Source organism: Pelodiscus sinensis, chromosome 30 (genome assembly GCF_049634645.1).
Source record: "Pelodiscus sinensis isolate JC-2024 chromosome 30, ASM4963464v1, whole genome shotgun sequence".
In the NCBI taxonomy this organism is placed as follows: domain Eukaryota; kingdom Metazoa; phylum Chordata; order Testudines; family Trionychidae; genus Pelodiscus; species Pelodiscus sinensis.
Window position 1 is genome coordinate 14,715,104 of NC_134740.1, and position 22,545 is coordinate 14,737,648.

At 57.5% G+C, this 22,545-nt stretch overlaps 1 protein-coding gene across 1 annotated transcript; it reads left to right on the forward strand.

The window, feature by feature from the left end:
• Positions 1-7,370: 7,370 nt before the first annotated feature.
• Positions 7,371-11,165, forward strand: LOC142821207 (ribonuclease pancreatic-like). The gene is made up of 2 exons (XM_075912054.1): positions 7,371-7,522; positions 8,968-11,165. Exon 2 carries the CDS (start codon positions 8,980-8,982, stop codon positions 9,433-9,435), a length of 456 nt encoding a protein of 151 aa, XP_075768169.1. The 5' UTR covers positions 7,371-7,522; positions 8,968-8,979; the 3' UTR covers positions 9,436-11,165.
• Positions 11,166-22,545: the final 11,380 nt, after the last annotated feature.

A 22,545-nucleotide genomic window follows, 5' to 3' on the forward strand; every position in this document is an offset into this window, starting at 1 on the left:
GAACAAAATGGCATCACTCACATGGCCTATTTATACCCCCTTCCTGGCCTCTTCTGGTATGCAGCAGGTCACCTGTGTTACCCACCAGCTCTGTGATTCTTGGGGAACCAGAACATGGTCGCCTGTCAGCCTTGTGCTCTTGGGGAGTCAGGGAGTGACACTCATGGAAAACCATTCCCCTCCCTCAGGCCTCTGCTAGAATCAAAGACAAAGCAATGACAAGGCCGGGGAAGACACACCTAAACTGCTTCAGACAAGGGTGATACAATTAAGGAAACACCCCAGCCTCATTTGCATTAAAGATGGAACAGAGGGACATCTCATTAGCATACAGAATGGAGAGCAGCTCTTCCAAGGCAGGAACCGCACTGAACTATGGGACACCGAAAGCAGAGAAGCACGGCCTGATGGGAAATCCCTGCTCCAGATGCTAATGAACCTAGGCCTGCTCACACCCAAATTAGTCATTATCAGACCAATTCTAGTAACGATCCTATTGACACCTAAAATACTGAAACTGCCTAGTTGCATTGTGAGCTCGTTCAAGGAACATCACCCATAACCAGGGGTGATCAGTCTCTATTGTCTCTCCTCTTTCTCTTTGAACTATCCCTATAAAACTCCTCTCCTTGTCCCAAGAAAACTGCTCTGATACCTGGACTTAAACTGCATCAGTTCCATTGAGACGTCTTCATCTCCTGTCTGATCGTGCTGGGGGCTCTGTCCTGCTTCTCTCCTGCCCTCTTGACCCCCGGCTACCATCATCATCTGGGAACCCCGATCAGTGCAAGCTCCGTGGAGTGGTGAGGTGTCTCTCTCTCTCTCTCTCAACTATCTCTAAGCATAGCCTCCTGACCCTGCCCTGTGTAAACTGTTCTATGGTTACCTAACATTTGTAATCAGCTTCAATTTAGATTTAATATTGTAATTGTTAGATTTAATATTGTAACTGTTTGAGATCTATTCACTACTCAGAAATAAATCACTTTCATTGTTAAGCTGGTTGCTTCTCTCTCTTTCTTTCTCTTTTGCTCACTCTTCCTTAAGGGGGGTTGTTTTGGCTTCCCCATTCGCTCTGCAACAACGCTTCTTGTACCCAAGCAAAAGATCCCTGGAGTGCCCAAAATCCTGTGGGGTTTGCTCATCATGTGGTTTACCTGTGAATGACTGTGGGGTGAAAGTGGGGATAGGGGGTGCTGAACCTGGGGGCTTATGAGGATGGCAGCTTAAAGTGCTGTTTAATCCAGCTCACGGAGTCCAAAGGCACATGAGGGTGCAGTGTGGCATTGCTGTGAAACCCAGCCAGCTGAGTCCAGGGACATATGAGGGGGTCAGCTTGTGAGTGCTGAGTACCCAGTCCTCTCAGACGTGCTCTGTTAGTGGGGGTGAGTGTCTGTGTGTGTTGCCAAGGTGGGAAGAACCCCATCCTGAGGAACCTAGTTCCTGCAGGAGAGCTCCAGTGGGAGGGGGAATTGGCAGCAGGGAGAATTCAGCTCCATATGAGAGCCCAAGTAAGCACCAACAGCACCCTGATAGAACTGTCAACCTTCCCCCAGTCCCATAAGGGTAACCCTGATAAATGAGCATACCCCAGAGTATTGGGCAAATCTGGTAACACCTGGTCCTCAGCCTCTCTCTGCTGGCAGCTCTTGGGTCTCCGCCCTCTTGCTTTAGGTGTTACTTTGGACCATCAAGGGCCATTGTCCCACAGGGCTTCACTACTCAGCCTGTCCATAGAAATGCTGAACCACATTCACAGAAATATTCAGCTTCCACACAGATTACAGATTCCTACCCACACACATAGACATTATACACTCACATAAATAGCGTACATAAGATCAACAAACAATAATCTCCCATTCAATACCCCACATGGCTCCCCCCATACCAATTTCTGGGGCCAACACCCCCACCTAGGGGTGCAGCAGCGATCTGGCTGCTTCCCTCCAATTCAGCAACGTGACACCCCCAACGCAAAATTGATGCAGGAAGTGATGCCAGTAACATCACTGAGGGCATCACAGGCCTCCCCCAACAAAATGGTGGTGTGCCTCAGTTTCCCTTCTTACACTGGACCTTCTGGCTGGAACCCTTTTTGTCCTGTAAGAAGTTCCAAGACCTGTTACAAGTGTTAACCACGAAATAGCAACATCACAATGTCCCCTTACATACCGTCTGTCGTTTGGTACATCTCCAGACAGATTACATGGTATTTTCATAAGCTCATGCACCCTGTATACCGTTACAATTCTCTGCAACAATAATCCATTGGTTACAGGAATTAACGTCAGTAACAAGAACAATCCTATACCAGGTGTATACTGAAATTCTCCATCATGCCCCTTCTCTGGCCCCACACCATTGCAGTTTTGGCCCTTCAGGTTTAAACTGCAAATCTTCTTGGCCAAAGCAAGTCCTGCCCCTCCCCCTTGTCCTCTGGGCTCCAGGCCTGAAACCTCTGGCCTGACCAAGACAAAGGGCTGGCTGGGCGTGACTCCCTGGCTCACAATGGCCCTGGAATCCTCCCCCTTCCCCCACTCAGTGGGGTAACAGCAGTGAGCTGTAGACTCCCAAGTCTCTCCTCTGTCCCTCTCCAACCTCTGTTTCCACATGGAACCAGGTATCAACCTCCCTGATTGAGTATGAGTGTCCACTGTGTCCAGAGATGGGAGCTTAACTGCCATCTCCTGCATCCTAGGGAGAGTGACCACACAGCTGTTCTGCTCTGCATACTTGGCTACACAGCCCTTCCCCTGAATCTGAGACACTAACTTCCCACTCTCCTCCTTCACCTGGGAACAATCCTGTCCCACACACACTGACTTCCCAGCAAACTGGTCACCCACAGTCACTGGATTAGCAGCCTCCTCCAGTTCTCTGGATGTTCCTGCCTCATCTGGAACAACCCTCAGTCCCTCTGAGACCTCTCCAACACCATCCACACTGGGTTTCCCTGAACCCAAGTCAGTGGAGTCACTGCTAACAGACAAGTTCTGTCCCTCAGGCACCAAAACAAGTGCCTCACACACCAAACTGCTGCCGTTTACAGGCAGAGCTTTCTCCTGAATGCCTTCTCCCAGCAAGGTCCTGTCACCTCCCTCAGTCACAGCAAACTGCTTGCTACAAGCACTGCCAGGACTCTCCTCCCTATGGGCTTCCTTAAGCAGCAGTTCACCCTTCCCTGGCTCTGCAGCAGCCTTGCCCTGCTGAGCCACAACCAACTCCTCCTGCAATTCCCTTACTCCCTGAGTCATCTCTGGCCCCTCTGGTGGATTCACAGACAATCCCCTCTCAGGCACACAGTGTTACCAGATTTGCCCAGTACTCTGGGGTATGCTCATTTATCAGGGTTACCCTTATGGGACTGGGGGGAGGTTGACAGTTCTATCAGGGTGCTGTTGGTGCTTACTTGGGCTCTCATATGGAGCTGAATTCTCCCTGCTGCCAATTCCCCCTCCCACTGGAGCTCTCCTGCAGGAACTAGGTTCCTCAGGACGGGTTCTTCCCACCTTAGCAACACGCACAGACACTCACCCCCACTAACAGAGCACGTCTGAGAGGACTGGTTACTCAGCACTCACAAGCTGACCCCCTCATATGTCCCTGGACTCAGCTGGCTGGGTTTCACAGCAATGCCACACTGCACCCTCATGTGCCTTTGGACTCCGTGGGCTGGATTAAACAGCACTTTAAGCTGCCATCCTCATGAGCCCCCAGGTTCAGCACCCCCTATCCCCACTGTCACACCACAGTCATTCACAGGTAAACCACACGATGAGCAAACCCCACAGGATTTTGGGCACTCCAGGGATCTTTTGCTTGGGTACAAGAAGCGTTGTTGCAGAGCGAATGGGGAAGCCAAAACAACACCCCTTAAGGAAGAGTGAGCAAAAGAGAAAGAAAGAGAGAGAAGCAACCAGCTTAACAATGAAAGTGATTTATTTCTGAGTAGTGAATAGATATCAAACAGTTACAATATTAAATCTAAATTGAAGCTGATTACAAATATTAGGTAACCATATAACAGTTTACACAGGGCAGGGTCAGGAGGCTATGCTTAGAGAGATAGTTGAGAGAGAGAGAGAGAGAGAGAGAGAGAGAGAGAGAGACCTCACCACTCCACGGAGCTTGCACTGATCGGGGTTCCCAGATGATGATGGTAGCCGGGGGTCCAGAGGGCAGGAGAGAAGCAGGACAGAGCCCCCAGCACGATCAGACAGGAGATGAAGACGTCTCAATGGAACTGATGCAGTTTAAGTCCAGGTATCAGAACAGTTTTCTTGGGGCAAGGAGAGGAGTTTTTATAGGGATAGTTCAAAGAGAAAGAGGAGAGACAATAGAGACTGATCACCCCTGGTTATGGGGGATGTTCCTGAGAGTAAGGTTATTAAAGTACAGTACGTTACATGCACCGAATCTCCCAGTTCTCGATGCAGGCTCTAGCAGAGATGTTACAGCTGCTGGTTTAGAAGTTCTTGTTGCACATCCTACGATCAGGATGGGTTCACAGGTCTTCCGGGCTCTTCAATCCCTGCAATGCTGCCTCTGGGATGAAGTGCTGAGCTGAGAACAAAATGGCATCGACCACATGGCCTCTTTATACTCCTTCCTGGCCTCTTCTGGTATGCAGCAGGTCACCTGGTCAGAGGCCAATCTCTGTGTTCCCTGCTGGCTGCTCTCAGGTGACAGCCCCCATTCTTTGGGTGTGTCCTTGGCCCATCGAGTGCCATTGTCCTACAGGGCCTGGCTACTCAGCCTGTCCATAGCCATGCTTAACCACATTCAGAGAAATATTCAGTTTCCACACAGATTACAGATTCCTACCTACACACACAGACATTATACACTCACATAAACAGTGTACACAGGATCAGCAAACAACAAGCTCCCATTCAATACCCCACATGGCTCCCTTTCATACCAATTTCTGGTGCCAACACCCCCACTTAGGGGTGCAGCAGCGATCTGGCTGCTTCCCTCCAATTCGGTAATGTGACACCGGTGACTTGCTCCAATCACGTGCCTTGATGTAGCCAATGTAAGGTCAGTGTCCCGTGGGTCCGTGTACTTGGTTGGGGCGCTTGACCTATGACCACAACATTCCTCTCTGCAGCGGTGGAGCAGTGGGGCTGGTGGGGTTCGGCACAGCCCGCAGGACTCACAAGCGGGAGAAGGCGGGAGATCCCTCCACAGGGATGCAGCAGGTTATAAAATCCCCAAACCCTTCCTCCCTGGCGTGAGGACACCGTTCAGGGTGTAGGGGGCCCCCAAAACAAATCCCCTGACTGACTAGCTAGAAGATGGTGCACCCACAACCTCCATTCACGATCCCCAGCTTCGGAGAGGACTCTGGACTCAGTCGCTGCCGAGGGTGGGCTCTGTGGCAGGGATCCTCTTCAGGCAGGAATCAGGCGCCATCCGTCCCAGGCTTTCCCCTCCCCGCCAAGGGGCGCCGGGCTCGAGGGGCAGATGGCACGCCTGTGCTACAATCCAGCCCAGCACCCAACACACCCAGCAGCCCTGACCTAGCCGACAGCGGCGCTGGCCGTGCGGGACTGGTCTCACCGAGGGAGCTGGGGGCTAACTGAGCCTGGCAGGGGGCGTTTCCCAGCAAACTCTACAAACTGGGAACAGCAGTGGAGAAAGGAAAAACCCAGCAGAGGGATCTTGCTTTTGGGTCCCTAGAGGCCAGTTGTCGGGGAACCCTGCATGCGGGCCTGGGGCTTGCCAGCCCTCCCCTTGCCCTGGCTGGCGCCACACTCACTCCCCCAAATGGCTTCTCCCCTCTCCTAACTCCCCGGGAGGGGCATCTCGCTCCCTGTTGGTTGCCGGCTGAGTTTGCCTTGGCTCCCCGCTCCCTACCAGGGACAGTGCGCCTCCCCCTGAGCTGCCAGCCGACAGCCCCGGGAATCTAGGTCGTCTCCTTGGGGGTTACATGTGCAGCGTTGTCTTGTGTGTGTCACGTTTTGAGTGACGTGAGTTTGTGGGTTCTGTGCGCGTGAATCCCAGGCGTGGGGGGGCTCTCCTGTGCGAGTGCGAGTGTGTGTTGCACACAAGCGCCTCTTGCCTGCCTCTCCGTCATGGCCTGTTGTGTGGTGTGCGTGTTGTGCCTCTCGCTCGGGGGAGTCGGAGAGCCCCGTCAGTCTCTGGGGCTGGTTTCATGGGGGGGGGGGTGTTGTATGGCCCCCTCAGTGCGTTGTTCTGAGTGTCTCTCTCCACACCCCACCTTCCCTCCCTTGCCGAGACCCACATCCTAACCAGCACGTTGTCTCTGGAAATCCCAGCCACCGCTCGTGGTCCACGGACACAGCTCAGCTGCAAATCTCTCCCCGTCCTTTGGCCCTTCCCTGTAGCTCCTACGCTCATTCTCCCCATCCCAAGAGCTCTGGGAAACAGGGGAGAGGCCCAGGGCCGTCCACGGGCGGAGTCCTTCCTGCGGAGAAACTCTCCTCTCCTCCAGCGGAAGAGCAGGTCGGCCCGGAGATGCCAGGATGGGGAAATGCATGTTGCCAGCTCGCCCCCGTGTTGTGATACTCCTCTTCCAGCTGCACCTCTCGCTGGGCCGGTGAGTCACATGCCAGCTCCGGCAATCGCGGTCACGAGTTCCTGAGGGGTCTGGTCTAGCAGTGCTGGCTGAGCGTTCATCCGCTGATGACAGCACAGCAGCCCAAGGGGTTCATGTGCGTGGTCTGCCACTTTCAAAGGGATTTAGACACCCACTTTCCAACCAGTTTCTTTATCCCCCTGGCAGGAGGTTGTGGGTCAGGATGGAGGGACGCTGGCTGAGGTGTTGGGAAAACTGGGCCTACCCATCCCCCTGCGGTGAAGAGTGACCCCTTTGCCGAACGCCCAGGCCCACCCTGCGATCAAGGCGTAGCAGAAAAGGTGCAACGCGAGGTGACCGAACCGGGCCCGAACACGCAGGACCCCGGCCATCGCGCCAGGGCGGCGGTTGGCTCGTGCCTGGTAAACAAGCCAAGCGCGGGACTGGAAATCCCTGGACTCCCTGGCAGAACCAACCCAACTCAACCAGCCCAGCCAGGGCGTGGTCAAGCCGGGACGTAAACACCTCTAGGGACGGAGACTCCACCCCCTCCCCGGGAACCCGGCCCAGCGCTTCCCCGCCCGCCTTGGGAAATCGTTTTCCCCAATTCCCCACCTCGAGCTCCCCCCTGCAACGTGAGCCCCTTGCTCCTGGCCGGGCGGACGAAGGCTCTGCCCCCCCACACAGCGATTGCACCTGCCCCGGCTGGCCCGACACACCCAGCGGCTTTGTGGGGAGCCCACGTCCCTGGCAGGACTGGCGCCGGCCCTGCCTGCTGGGCCACGGCTTCTAATTGCCAGATACCAAGCGTGCAGCCCTGCCCAGCTGCTGATTAGCATCCCCTCCCACTCCACCCCCTCCCCCGGCCGGCCGGCCCTATATGGCCCGCTGCCGACGGCCAGGAGGAACAGAGGCAGGCGCAGCGCTGCAGAGGCCAGGACCCGTCGCACCCGCAGCAGCCAAGCAAGGACTCCGGTGAGGGGCAGGGGATCCCGTCAGGCGGGAGGGGGGAGCTGGCCTGGGGCTGCCTCTCCAGGGCTCCTTGCAGGGAGGCAGCGTGAGCTAGTGGCTATGGCGGCGGGGCTCAGAGCCAGGACGTCTGGGTGCTGGCTCTGCCGTGGGGTGGGGAGCCACGGGAGGGAAGGGGGGACCAGGGGACATGGAAACGCCCAAACTTGCCTCTAGACGGCCCAGGGGGAAGGTGACCCCCGGCTGCTGTGTGTTTGTGTCCCTGTGTGTGTGCGCGTGTGAGTGTGTGAGTGAGTGTGTCTGTGTGCATGTGTGTGTGAGTGAGTCTGTGTGCGTGTGCATGTGTGTGAGTGAGAGTGTGCGTGTGCATGTGTGAGAGTGAGTGTGTGTGTGTGTGCGTGTGTGTGAGTGAGTCTGTGTGCGTGTGCATGTGTGTGTGAGTGAGAGTGAGTGTGTGCATGTGTGAGAGTGAGTGTATGTGTATGAGTGAGTCTGTGTCTGTGTGCGTGCATGAATGTGAGTGTGTGTGCGTGCGTGCGTGTGTGTGTGTGTGTGTGTGTGGCCTGATCCAACCCCCCCCCCCACACACACACTCACCAGCAGTGGCAGGGGAATGTGGGGCAGTGTGGGCCTCGCTCGCTGTGGTCCCCCCAGTGCCCAGCGTGTGAGGAAGTCCGACTCCTGCTGCTGGTGCCAGACCCCTGCCCCCCTCGTCCCCCAGGTGCATTGCAGGGAGCTTGGGGGAAGAAGGGTGGGGGCAGGGCCTGGGAAGGCGGAAGGGGGGGTCTTGGCTCTCCCCAGAATCGGGAGCATGAAGCACATAGAAAGGTCTCACCACATCGCACTTGTCCACCCCGTGTTTTGTGACGGGGAGGTTTCCCTGGCGTTGCAGCATGCTTCAAGGCCGAGGGTGCAGGAGTCGGGGCGGGGGGCTCTGGGCCAGGTGTGCAGGAGTCGGGGTGGGGGGCTCGGGGCTGGCGGCACAGGAGTCGGGGCGGGGGCCTCAGGGCTGGGGGTGCAGGAGTCGAGGCCGGGGGCTCGGGGCTGGGGGTGCAGGAGTCGAGGCCGGGGGCTCGGGGCTGGGGGTGCAGGAGTCGGGGCGGGGAGCTTGGGTCCGGGGGTGCAGGAGTCAGGAAGTTCCTTCTTGGGGTGTGTCTGTGTGCGTGTGTGTGTGTGTGTGTCTGTGTGTCTGTGTGTGTGTGTGTCTGTGCGTGTGTGTGTATGTGCGTGTGTGTGTGTGTGTCTGTGTGTGTGTGTCTCTGTCTGTGTGTGTGCGCCCTGATTTTCCGATTATCCTCAATCCCTATGCTGCTGCTCCCCCCCCCCCCAGCCTCCTTCAGCAGCATTGGTGGCCCCACCCTGGGGCCTATGAAATCCCGGGACTCCTAAGCACCTGCCCCCTTTGCCCGCCCCACACTGACTCCATGCCTCTTCCCTTCGTGCCCCCGCAGCCCGCCCCAGCCATGGCTCTGCACGGCCCCCGCCCGGCCTCCCTGCTGCCCCTCCTGCTGCTGCTGGCCGCCAGCCTGGCCCTGAGCGCGGGGCAGAACTGGAACCCGCTGAACGACCTGTTCCGCAAGCGCCACGTGGACTCTTCTCCCATCCTGAACGTCGCCAGCATCAACGCCTACTGCAGCAAGATGATGTGGAGGCGGGCGCTGTACGGCCGCCTCTCCAACACCTTCATCATCGCGAAGCCCGAGGATATCAACAAGGTCTGCAGCACGGAGGGGCTGGCCAAGGGGCCCTACCGCTACGAGAGCAAGAACCCCTTCGACATCATCGTCTGCATCTACAACCACTTCACCCTCTCCTACACCGGCCTCAAGGACAAACAGAAAATCGTCCTCTCCTGCTGGAAGGGGCTCCCGGCGCTCTACATCAAACACGTGCAGCCTGACCTCATGCCCGTACCCTAGTCCGCTCCCCCCAGCCGGCCACCGGGGACGCCTCACCTACCTCTGAGCAGGGGCCAGGTACAGGGGGCGGCACCCCACCCTCTGCTGCCCCCTAGTGCCCATTATACAGTATAGCCGTCCCTTCCCCGCCCACCCTCTGCTGCCCCCTAGTGCCCATTATACAGTATAGCCGCCCCTTCCCCGCCCACCCTCTGCTGCCCCCTAGTGCCCATTATACAGTATAGCCGCCCCTTCCCCGCCCACCCTCTGCTGCCCCCTAGTGCCCATTATACAGTATAGCCGCCCCTTCCCCGCCCACCCTCTGCTGCCCCCTAGTGCCCATTATACAGTATAGCCGCCCCTTCCCCACCCACCCTCTGCTGCCCCCTAGTGCCTATTATACAGTATAGCCGCCCCTTCCCCACCCACCCTCTGCTGCCCCCTAGTGCCCATTATACAGTATAGCCGCCCCTTCCCCCCCCCACCCTCTGCTGCCCCCTAGTGCCCATTATACACTATAGCCGCCCCTCCCCCACCCACCCTCTGCTGCCCCCTAGTGCCCATTATACAGTATAGCCGCCCCTTCCCCGCCCACCCTCTGCTGCCCCCTAGTGCCCATTATACAGTATAGCCGCCCCTTCCCCGCCCACCCTCTGCTGCCCCCTAGTGCCCATTATACAGTATAGCCGCCCCTTCCCCGCCCACCCTCTGCTGCCCCCTAGTGCCCATTATACAGTATAGCCGCCCCTTCCCCGCCCACCCTCTGCTGCCCCCTAGTGCCCATTATACAGTATAGCCGCCCCTTCCCCGCCCACCCTCTGCTGCCCCCTAGTGCCCATTATACAGTATAGCCGCCCCTTCCCCACCCACCCTCTGCTGCCCCCTAGTGCCTATTATACAGTATAGCCGCCCCTTCCCCACCCACCCTCTGCTGCCCCCTAGTGCCCATTATACAGTATAGCCGCCCCTTCCCCCCCCCACCCTCTGCTGCCCCCTAGTGCCCATTATACAGTATAGCCGCCCCTTCCGCACCCCACCCTCTGCTGCCCCCTAGTGCCCATTATACAGTATAGCCGCCCCTTCCCCGCCCACCCTCTGCTGCCCCCTAGTGCCCATTATACAGTATAGCCGCCCCTTCCCCGCCCACCCTCTCCTGCCCCCTAGTGCCCATTATACAGTATAGCCGCCCCTTCCCCGCCCACCCTCTGCTGCCCCCTAGTGCCCATTATACAGTATAGCCGCCCCTTCCCCGCCCACCCTCTGCTGCCCCCTAGTGCCCATTATACAGTATAGCCGCCCCTTCCCCGCCCACCCTCTGCTGCCCCCTAGTGCCCATTATACAGTATAGCCGCCCCTTCCCCGCCCACCCTCTGCTGCCCCCTAGTGCCCATTATACAGTATAGCCGCCCCTTCCCTCCCCACTCTCTGCTGCCCCCTAGTGCCCATTATACAGTATAGCCGCCCCTTCCCCGCCCACCCTCTGCTGCCCCCTAGTGCCCATTATACAGTATAGCCGCCCCTTCCCTCCCCACTCTCTGCTGCCCCCTAGTGCCCATTATACAGTATAGCCGCCCCTTCCCCGCCCACCCTCGGCTGCCCCATGTCATTTCCTGGGTGCTCCAAGCTAAGGTCCATCCCAGACTTTGCCCTTGAGTTAAGCAGCAGCCCCTGGTCCCACGCTGCTGGAGCTGTGAATTCTGAATAAATCTGGACTCTCCCCAACAGCCCCCGTGTTCTGGTTCCTGTGTCTCAGGGTTTCCCGTCAGCAGTTTGAACTCTGGGCCCTGCCGGCCCTTCTCTGTGCGCCCCGCGCTGCATAAAGCCTGCGGGGAAGGAGGGCTCCGGGAGGAAGTAACCAGCCTGTGAGCAGGGACAGTGGGTTGGTCTGATCTAGCCAGGGGCCAGACCTGGGAGCCATGCCCAAAGAGGCAGGCGGACCGCACGCCGTGTCTGGGAAGGACAAATCCCAGCTGTTAGAGGGCACCACACACAGCAATCCCCAACTTCCTGGGGCAGGCCCTTAGCAAAGATGGGACGAGAGCCAGTTTAAAAGTCTCTGGGGCGCGTCCTGTGTCAGGTGGGTCAGCGAATCCGTCCGGGCCCCTGTCCTTAGCAAAGGCGCTTGGGGAGCTGAGGGCAGGAGCGAAGACGAAATGGAGGCAGCTCCAGGAGACTTTTATCACCTCGCCCGTGCGGAGGGAAGCCCGTTGTTCTCCTCAGGCCACGCCCGGACCCGTCCCCTTTGGACGGAGGAATGGAAATGAAGGATTTCGAAACTGCACGTGAAGCGCTGAGTTACAAATCTCCCGCTTCGTTTGCAGACCCGCGGCCGAGCGCTTTTTCAGACGAGATATTGTCGGGGGGGAAGCGTTGTGGACAAGGCGCGTCCGGAGAGACACGCACCCTTTTTCCAAAGACCCCGTTCCCCTGAACACATCGGGCTCCGGGGGATCTTTCACAAAAGGGGGTTTCTAAAGCACCCCGTCCAGAACGCTTTTTGGGGAAAATAGCTCTTCCGAAAACGCGCTCGGTGCGAGGATGCAAGTGAAGGGGGAGGCTTGTAAATCAGCGCTTCGTTTGCAACTCCCAAGCCCTTGGTTTCCGTTCCTCTGTCCAAGGGGGACTGTAGTCGCGACGTAGGCTCTGCGCTGGCGCCTCACCACACGGAGTTGACCACTCCACCCCCAGCTCCTTTTGGCACGAAGCCACGGAGTACCCGTCTGTCTCCTCTGCGGGCAAGGTGCCATCGTGTACCAGAGCAGCACTGAACGGGCCCAGCAGAGTCCGAGCCCCTAGCGTGGCCAAAAGCACTAACTATGGGGGGTCCCCAGCACGGTGCAGGGAGGTTCCTGGGGCAATTGCTGGAGGAGGACAGTGTCCCATGTGACGTCTGACCCACCCCACCCCACGTACCTCAGGGCCGCCCCGTCCCAGCCCCTTAGAGCTTCTTCGGGACAAACCCCAGGCAGAACGTGGGGCGGGTACCTGCGCACGTTTCCTGCCCCGCACACGTACAGAGCGACTTTGGGCTGGCGGTGGGTCGGTCCGGGAAAGCTTCGGTGCAGGGGGCAGCGGCCGGCCGGAAAGCCAACGGAATTCTGGGAATCCTTTGCAAAGGGACAGATGAGGCTGTGGGGATGGGGGGGGGCAGGGCTGGGCTGGCAGGGGGCTGCGGGTCGGGCGTGAGGGGCACAGGAGAACTGCGAGTTTCCAGGATTTGGACGGGGTCGGGGAGTGTCCTCGGCGTACACACACGACACCGCAAGAGCAGGGCTAGCACAGGCCAAACCAGCAGTGGAGACAAAGAGGCCTGGATGTCGGACCAGGCCGCCGGCCTCGGGAAGTTCCCAGGGTCCTGGCAGGCTGGCACCGAGGCAGTTCCCCAGGGGTGAAGTCTGTGCCTGCCACTGCTACCCGCACTACTCTGCCATTCCTGGGCGCGCCCTGAGATGAGGGAATATGAGTCAGACGTGTGATGCTGTTGCAAAAAAAGTAACCATGATTCTGGGCGGCATGGACAGGCGTGTTGTGAGCAAGACACGAGGAGTCGTTCTTCCACTCTGCTCTGCGCTGGTTAGGCCTCAGTTGGAGGATTGTGTCCAGTTCTGGGCACCACATTTCAGGAAAGATGTGGAGAAATTGGAGAGGGCCCAGAGAAGAGCAATGAGAATGATTCAAGGTCTAGAAAACACGAGCCGTGAGGGAAGGCTGAAAGAATTGGGTTTGTTCATTTTGGAAAGGAGAAGATTGAGGGGGGACATGAAGTGGTTTTCAGGTATCTAACAGGGTGTCACAAGGAGGAGGGAGAAAACTTGTTCTCCTTGGCCTCTGGGGATAGAACAAGCAGCAATGGGCTTAAACTGCAGTAAGGGAGGTTCAGGTTGGACATTTGGAAAAACTTCCTGCCTGTCGGGGGGTCAAACACTGGAATAAATTGCCCAGGGGGTTGTGGAATCCCCATCCCTGGAGATACTGAAGAGCAGGTTGGATAAACGTCTATCAGGGATGGTCTAGATGGTGCTGGGTCCTGCCGTGAGGGCGGGGGCTGGACTCGATGACTCTCGAGGTCCCTTCCAGTCCTAGTGTTCTATGATTCTCTGTGCCGGGGGAGCCCGTGTCCTGCCGGCTCCCTGGCCAGGCCCAACCTGCTGGGCTGCAGCTTGGCATCAGAGGAGACCAGGAAGAGCGGCTGACCCAGTTCTTCTGGCTTCCTGGATTTCCCCTCCCACGCCTCGCCCGCCACGCCTGGCCGGTCACCCTGATCCTCAGGCGGGTACCCCAGGGCCTAGACGTGCTGCAGGCATCCTCTGGGGGTGGGGAGCGACGATGCTCAGTTCTCCACACACACAGGGCGGGGAGGCGGGCGCAGCGGGGATGGGGTGTGATCGTCGCTCGCCCTGGACATCGGGCTGCCGTCGGTGCAGGTGGAACCGTGTGCAGCGCCAGTCTGCGCCACGCGGCCTCAGGATGGGGGGCACCCCCAGGATCCTGCTCACTGGCTCAGGGGAGGCCATGCACATGGGGGGGGCCCTCCGACCACCAGTCACTGCTGGAGGGGGGCTGGGCGGAAGGGCACAGACGGAGGAGTGCCGCACACAGCACATGGGCATGGCTGCCTACACGAGGCACCACCCGCTCCCACGGACAGCGCTGCCGGGCACAGGTGTGTGTGCGGGCCCCTCTGCTGCCCATGGGGTCCCCCTGTGGCCGCTTCCCATGCCGGCTCGCCCATAGGACGGGGGTGGTAGTGGAGGAAACACGGTCCCCTGGGCACCTGAGGGCCCCTGTGAGGCAGGGACTGCTGTGCTGGCCACACGTGGCCTTGCTCCTGGGAGCTGCCCCTCTGGCCCGAGGACTGTTGCTTGCTGCTCACAGAGGAGGGCACGGCCTCCGGGAGGGTGTTCCCAGGGATGACCGAAACCCTCTCCCTCTCGTGTGCTCTCCACAGCCGGACCAGCTGTGGCAGAGGGGCGAGCTGCACCACCGCCCCACCCCCCAGAGCCCAGGGGACCCGGCAGCGGGCCAGGATCCAGGAGAACCTGACGGGGCAGCATGTGGGTGTCCTGCGCGACACGCAGCCGAAATTGGCGCATTAGGTCCAGGAGGACGCCGAGTGACAGACCCTCATGTGGGACCGGCTCCTGCCCCCCAGCCTGCTGCCCCCCTGCTCTGCCTATTCCCCCTCACCCTGCCCCTCAAGTGATGCCTCTGCTCCCTCCCCTGCTACACCTATTATCTGTCCCCTTGCTATGCCTATGCCCCCTCCCCCTACCCTGTCCCCCTCCTACCCACCCACCCTGTGGTCCCATCCCTGCCCAACCCCAAATTCGCCACCCAAGGTGGCACTTCCAGCCACCCCCCAGCCCTGAGCCCCCTTCTCCGTCCCCCCTCCAGGCTCTCACTCCTCCTCCTCCCCAGTTTATTTACTGAAAGAAAAACACAAAGTTCATTGTGTTGAAATCACAACAGGTGTTTACTGAGTGTTCAGGGAAGGGAGGGGCTGCGGTGGGAAAAGGATCGTGGAGCAAGGCCCAGGCCCGGAGGAGGGAGGCCCTGGGGAAAGTTACTGGGGTCCTGAGACAAACTCTCCCTCAGGGCCTCCCGGATGTAAACCCCCAGGAAGGCCTCCCCCTTCCTCTCCGCAACGTGGTGAAGGACACAACACGCTGACACCAATGTTGAGGCAGGTCAGCAGGCACCTGAATCGTGTCTGGAGGCGGCTGAAGTCACGCTCCACCTGCATGCGGGCCCAGCTGAGGTGGGAATTACATTGATCCGTCCTGGCTGGTGTACGGCTTCACCAGCCACAGTATGGGGGGGGGGGGGGGTAGCCTGTGCCCCCAGGATGCTCAGTGACATCTGCACGTCCACAATCACAAAGTCACGGTGGGGGAAGAATGTTCCAGCCTCCCACTTCCCGTAGAGGCTGGAGCTGTGAAATCCACGGGCCTCGTGCGCCCTGCCCCACCACCCCACAAAAGGGTCCCTGAACTGTCCACGGTGGTCGACCCAGGCCTGCAGCACCACGGAGAAGGAGCCCTTCCTGTTAATATCCTGGGCCGCTCCATGTTGTGGTGCGCGGACGGGGCTGTGGGTTCCATCGATGGCGCCACTGCAGGTGGGGAACCACAAGGCGGCAAATCCAGTGACAATTGGGTCCAGGTCTGCCAGGCAGATGACCCTGCACAGCAGGACTTCCTCCAACCCCTGTTTCCATGGGTCCCCCTTTCCCCCCACTGCAGGGTCTGCAGCCCCAGAGGGCCTCACCTCCACGGCCAGGAAGGCAGCCAGCACAAAGTGCATGGCCGTGTGGAGCCAGCTCATGCCCAGGGGCAGCTCCGGCTCCGTGGCACGGAGAACAAAGCTGAGGCATCCAAAAGCTGGGTGACCAGGCCCGGCACTGCAGGAGCTTGGCTCTCCCTCGCAGAGGCAGGGAGCAGGCAGGAGCAGCAGAGAAGCGGCTGTCCGGGGGCCCTTTAAGCGCGTGTCTCTGCACGGCTCCGGCACCAGCCCTCGGAAGCAACCGGTGACCTAAGCCCTGGCGGAACTGGTTCCCATGGCCTTTTATCTGGGAGAGCGTCCAATCAGTGCGCACGCTCTCTTGCAAAGAAGCAGGTCGCTTGGTGGGTGCGCTTTGGCCGGGCGGACGCCCTCCTCCGGGAGACGTTTCTCTGGAAGGTCTCGTCTGGAAAACATTTTTCGGAAGGAAGCCTGCAGTCTATTGCATAGCAAAGCCAGACTTGTTTGTTTTCCCAGTGGATCACATGTGGGGAGAGGTGCCTGGTCGCCCATCCTTGGAAGACATCCTGCTACTCTGCCTCTTGCCAAACTCTGTGCCTGGGTGGCAGTTTCCTGGCTGGGTGAGGCGTTGTTTATCTGATCAGAGAGAGAACATTCCGGTCCCAGGTGACTCCACGTCTTTGTGGAGGAGTCTGGCAGCAGCATGCACCATTGGCACGATTGTGCAAAGCATCCCTGCCTGTCCACGCTCCCCTGCTTGGCCCGCGTGCGACACGCCCCAGACGTGAGTCATGTCGGGGGGTTGCCGGGTCACAGAGCCGGGCTTTCGACAAGGCCAGAGCAGGCCTGACAAGGTGATGTTGTGGGTTTGGTTGAATCCTCCCTCCTGCCAATTCCCCACCTCCCCTGTGGGGCTCTCCTGCCGGAGCGATGATCCTCAGGGCGGGATCTTCCCCCTCAGACACACCCGGGCATGTAGCCAGACATGAACCCCATCTTGTTTTCTGCCCCCACTGCCCCAGGGAGCAAGAGAAAGGCCGTCAGCCTTTGATGCCCTGGGAACGCAGGTGGGCTGCCTGTCCCTGACTCTACCATAAACAGAAACCAGACAGTAAATGGGCTAGCTGACGACCCGGGGCCTCCCGTCGCCCTGATGGCTAGTACCAGTAATTGACACGCCTGCACTGTCCCAGGAGAGGAATCTTCGCCCCTCACATACCAGAGGTGCCCATTGTCTGCATTTTCCCAGGTGTGAATTCTGCTTTGCACCCTTCGTGGGAAACTTGGTGTTCAAAGCCATTTTTCCTAATTGGTCACTTGAGACCAGGAAGAAGCCTACGTGACCCAATGGGTATAAAGAGGTGTTCAGTAGCCCACCCCATTGGAGCTCCAATCATCTACACTTGCTGGCAGGTATTGATTGTCTCCCAAGGTCTGTGGGACGCCCAACCTCGTCCTACTTCTTCCCAAGGGATTGAGAGAAAGACGCTGGCCACGCCAAGTCTGGAACGCAGGGGTGAGAATTATACCTGCTAGGTGTCTATTTTGCATGCATTTAATAAGAGCTCAGAGAACCAAAGGGTTTCATGGTACCTGTAAGTGACTTATTAGTGTAATTTCTGTCCTGTCCTTTGTAGTGGCTGTGTTATCTGTAACACAGTAGTAGCATTTAACAGCTAAGTTTACCCTGTAACAATAAACCTGTAACTGTTTAAGTTTTAACCTGACTCCTTCAGTTGCTGTACCAGAACCAAGCACAATTTAAAAGAACCTCAGCCGGTCATGAGGGACAGGTATAGGAAGAGCTTGGGCGTTTGGATCATGTCACTCCCAGGTGACAGATCCGTTGGGGCATCTCTCAGTCTTTCCCAGACTACCCGCTGCGAAGGGATCCTGTATCCTAGCAGCTAAAATCTGAGGTGTAATAAGCTCTTCCTATAAACTCGGGGCGTCTGAGAGCCTGTTGGCTGCCCTCTGCGACGGGACCCCGGTCCTAGCAGTAAAGTCACAGACGTTAAACCCTTTTTCGGGGCGCCCTCCAGCCTCCTAGGCTGCCCACTGCGACGAGACCTTGCGTCTCAGCAGTTGAAGACTTGGGTGTAACACACACGCACACACTGCCCTGACCATCAGCTGACAGGGCACTCACCCACTGCCAGAGCACAACGGAGGGGACCGGTTCACCCGCACGCACACGCTGACCCTAGGACGTCCCTGGTCCAGCAGCCTGGTTTCACAGCAGTGCCCCGCTGTGCCCTCAGGTGCCTTTGGGCTCCATGGGCTGGTGTAACAGCACGGCCGCTCTGCGCCCTTCTCAAGGCTTTTCCCCGCTCTGGCATGACGAAAGCAGAAGTTGGGGGCCCACGAGAGCACCCCAAAACCTTTCTTCTAGAGGCTCTGCTACAAACACTTCCCCCAAACCCTAATACCCGGATTTTGGGGGGCTCGCTGCCACCGTCAAGTGCTTTGAACCTCAAATAACAAACACACACAAATGGGGTAACACTTGAACTCACCCCAGGGACCTCCCAAACCCTTTTCCCCCAAAACAGCTTGAAAAGGAGAAGAGAAAAACGAGCTGCAATCTCCGGCAGCCGACCTCTCAGTCAGAGGCTTCCAGCCACACGCAGACGGACCTTCCAGGACACAAGACTCAACCAGTGCAGGCTAATTACAAAAAAGAAACAATCATTTCTTACCAAAACAAAAGCACAGTTGCAAGCACAGTAAATTGGCTAGATGGAAAGAGCCACCATTGATATCACATTTATACACCAGCCACACCATCACAGGACCGAACCAGATCAGCCATACCGTCACTGGTGCATTCTCCTGCACATCTACTAACGTAGTATACGCCATCATGTGCCAACAATGCCCCACTGCTATAAACATCGGCCAAACTGGACAGTCCCTGCGTAAAAGAATCAATGGACACAAATCAGATATTAGGATGGCAACATACAAAAACCTGTAGGGGAACACTTCAATCTCCCTGGACACACAATTGCAGATCTAAAAGTAGCCATCCGGCAGCAGAAAACCTTCAGGACCAGACTTCAAAGAGAAACTGCTGAGCTACAGTTCATCTTCACGTTTGACACCATCAACTCAGGATTAAACCAAGACTGTGAATGGCTAGCCAAGTACAAAAGCAGCTTCTCCTCTTTTGGTGTTCACACCCCCAGATCAGCTACGAGAAGTGGGCCTCTTCCTCCCTGATTGGATCCACCTCGTCACCTCCAGCCTGATTCTGGCCTGCATATTTATACTTGCCTCTGGACATTTCCACTACATGCATCTGACGAAGTGGGTCTTTGCCCACGGAAGCTTATGCTCCTACACTTCGGTTAGTCTCTAAGGTGCCACAGGACTCCTCGCCGCTTTTGCAGATTCAGACTAACACGGCGACCCCTCTGATACTTGACACCATTTGAGACTTAGGAAAAGTCCCTGGGCTGAAGACTCAGTTACAAAAGAGAAAAACCAACTAGCCAGCTCAGACATGATTTCCAAATGCCCAGACAAGGAAAACAACAAACCCTGAGGGACGAGGTGAACTTTCCCTGCTCACACGTTTCAAGAAGTCCGTGCATGGAGAGAGACGCGCCTCCCACCTCCCTTGATCCCCGGGAGAAACTGCTCTGATCTCAGACAAGGGAGAGAGAGAAAACCCCTTTCCCAGCTTGAAATTCCTACCTGCACTGCTATTGGCTGACCACCCGACACCTGGGCTAGGGACATGAGTGAACCCCTTAGTCTCTGGGTGCTGGTCAGCACTCCTGATGATGACACCCCTCCTGTGCATTTGGACTCTGTGGACTGGTTTGACGACACTGCCAGCTGCCATCTTCACGTGCCCCCAGGCTCAGTACCTCCCCCTCCCCACTCTCACCCCACAGTCCTTCTGCGGGTAATCCAGGGGATGAGCAAAGCCTGGACATTGTGCTGCCGTCTGTGCACATGGAACCGCATGCAGCACCCGTGTGCACCACACGGCACCGGGAGGCAGCCCGGGAGCACCCGGGGGGTACGTCTACACTACAGCGCTAGTTCGAACTAACTTAGTTCGAATTAGTTAATTCGAACTAAGCTAGTTCGAACTAACGCATCTAGAACTAAAAACTAGTTCGAACTAGCGTTTTGCTAGTTCGAACTAGTAAGTCCACATTGAGTGGACTCTGAACAGGGCTTAAGGATGGCCGGAAGCAGTGCCGGCAGGGCATCAGAGGAGGACTTAGAGCGTGGAGATGCTGTCTCAGGCTAGCCGAGGGCTGCGCTTAAAGGGTCCCGACCCCCACCCCGGACACACAGTTCTAAGGGGTGCCCCGCTTGCAAAGAAGTTCTGGCTTGGAGTGCCCTGAGTGCCCACACTGGGCACATCACACCACTCGGCCATCAGCCCGGCTGCACTTGCCGCAGGCTGCCATCTGGGGAGAGGGGGCAATTGCGGGGCTGCAGGAGAGCTTCCACCCCCAGAAGACCGCAGAGCCAGCCCAGTCCTCCCCATCGGGGGCACGTACCCCATTCCTCCCTCACCTCCTTCCACTTACCCTTCCCTAGCCCCCCTTCTTATTGATGTACAAAATAAAGGACAATTGTGTTCAAAAATAGAAACTCTCTTTATTGAACAAAACTGGGGGAGACTGGGAAAAGGAGGTGGGAGAGGGGAAGAGAGAGGCTGGGAGACGGGAGGGCAACTACAATGATCAGGGGTTGGGAACAGGTCCCAGATGAAGAGAGGCTACAGAGACTGGGACTTTTCAGCTTAGAAAAGAGGAGACGGAGGGGGGACAGGATAGAGGTCTCTAAAAGCAGGGGTTGGGTGGAGAGGGTGCATTCAGAAAAGTTCTTCCTGAGTTCCCATAAAGAAGGACTAGAGGCCACGAAAGGAAAGGAATGGGTAGCAGGCTTGAAACTAGTAAGAGAAAGTTGTTGTTCTTCTTGACAAAGCAAATAGTTAACCTGTGGAACTCCTTGCTGCAGGAGGCTGTGAAGGCTACAACTAGAACAGAGTTTAAAGGGAAGTGAGATAAAGTGATGGAGGTTGGGTCCATGGAGTCCTATTAGCCAGAGGGTAGGAGTGGAGTCCCTGCCCAAAGTTTGTGGAAGGCTGGAGAGGGATGGCACGAGACAAATGGCTTGGTCATTGTCTTCGGTCCATCCCCTCCAGGGTCTCTAGGGTTGGCCGCTGTTGGCAGACAGGCTACTGGGCTAGATGGACCTTTGGTCTGACCCAGGACGGCCATTGTAAGCTCAGGGCTCAGTGTCGGGGGTCTCAGTGGACCCCCTTGATTTTCATGCACACCTGGTCCTGGGTGGCCAGGCTGGCAGCTCTCCTGCCCTAGACGGCCACTTTCCTGTGCCTAGTGCGGAGATCGTGGACGAGGTCCACGATGTCCGCACTAGCCCAGGAAGGTGCCCGCCTCTTGCAGTCCAGGGGAAGCTCCCGGGAGCCGCCAGCCTGGTCCCGGCAAGAGGGGGTGAGCTGGGGGGCATCGGGTGGGTGGCTCTGTGCCGTGCCAGGTGCAGGGTCTGCTAGCTGGGTGCTGGCAGGCTTGCACCTGGCACGGGCACCGTAGCCAGCCCGTGCCCCTTTAAGGGGTCCGGGGCCGGGAGGGGGGCATAGAGTTTCCCTGGTGTTGGCCAGAGTGGCCACCAGGGAAACCTGGGAGGGCTAGCCTCCCACTAGTTCGAACTAAAGGGCTACACAGCCCTTAGTTCGAACTAGCTAGTTCGAACTAGGCGTTAGTCCTCGTAAAATGAGGTTTACCTAGTTCGAACTAAGCGCTCCGCTAGTTCGATTCAAATTCGAACTAACGGAGCGCTAGTGTAGCACCTATTAAAGTTAGTTCGAACTAACGTCCGTTAGTTCGAACTAACTTTGTAGTGTAGACATACCCTGGGATCCCTTTAAGTGTGTCTCTCAGCCAGCTTGTGGCAACAGCACCCAGAAACAACTGGTGAGCTAACTCTGCATCGTTGCACTGGTGAGCGAATTCCCTGGCTGAAGACGTTCCAGGGACCTTCTATGCAAGAGAGCCTCCAATCCGCGCGGAGGCTCGCTTGTGATGCACTATCCCTGCCAAGACGCGCTCTTCCGGAAGAAGTCTCTTTGGAATTACCTTCCGGAAAAGCGTCTTCGGGAAGAAACCTGCAGAATAGAGGTATCCTGAGCTCATTGTATAACAGAGCCAGATTGGTCGCTGCGCCAGTGGATCACGTGTTGGGTGGGGTACCTGGTAGGCGCGTCCTCTTACTTAGGATGTTTCCAAACTGTGCTTAGCTGGTGGTTCCCTGGCTGGGTGGGGTTGTTCTTCTGATCAGAGATAACGTCCCACGACGAGCTGACTGCAGGACTTCTTGGAGGAGTCTGGCGCTGGCATGCACCACTTGCATGATTGTACAAAGCGTCCCTGCCTCTCCCTGCGTGGCCCTTTGCCAAGCTCAGGCGCCCTTGGACTCCATGGGCTGCTTTCACAGCACCTTCAACTGCCGTCCTCCCCTGCCCCCGGGTTCAGCACTTGCCGATCCCCACTCCCACCCCACAGTCGTCCTGAGGGTAACCCACGGGAAGAGCAACCCCCTGGGGTGTTTGGGCACCGCAGGGATCTTCAGCTGGGGCACAAGGAGCATTCCTGGGGAGCGAGTGTGGAAGCCAGAACCTCCCCTGAGGAAGTGAGAGCGAGAGAGAAAGGAAAAGAGAGCGAAGCCACCAGCGTAACCAGGACAGTTCCTGGCGTCGGGGCAGTGAGTGGATCTGCGGACGGGGAGCCAAACACACACACAATATTTTGTGATAATATTAAATCCGATGAAAAATATTCAGAGCCTGCAGCCCATAGAACTGGTTCCATCAGGCGGGGTCACGGGGCCTAGAGAGAGGTGCGG

Bases quoted from the DNA above. Each gene is read 5' to 3' on its own strand.
- LOC142821207 (XM_075912054.1), top strand. From the start codon at position 8,980: ATGGCTCTGCACGGCCCCCGCCCGGCCTCCCTGCTGCCCCTCCTGCTG.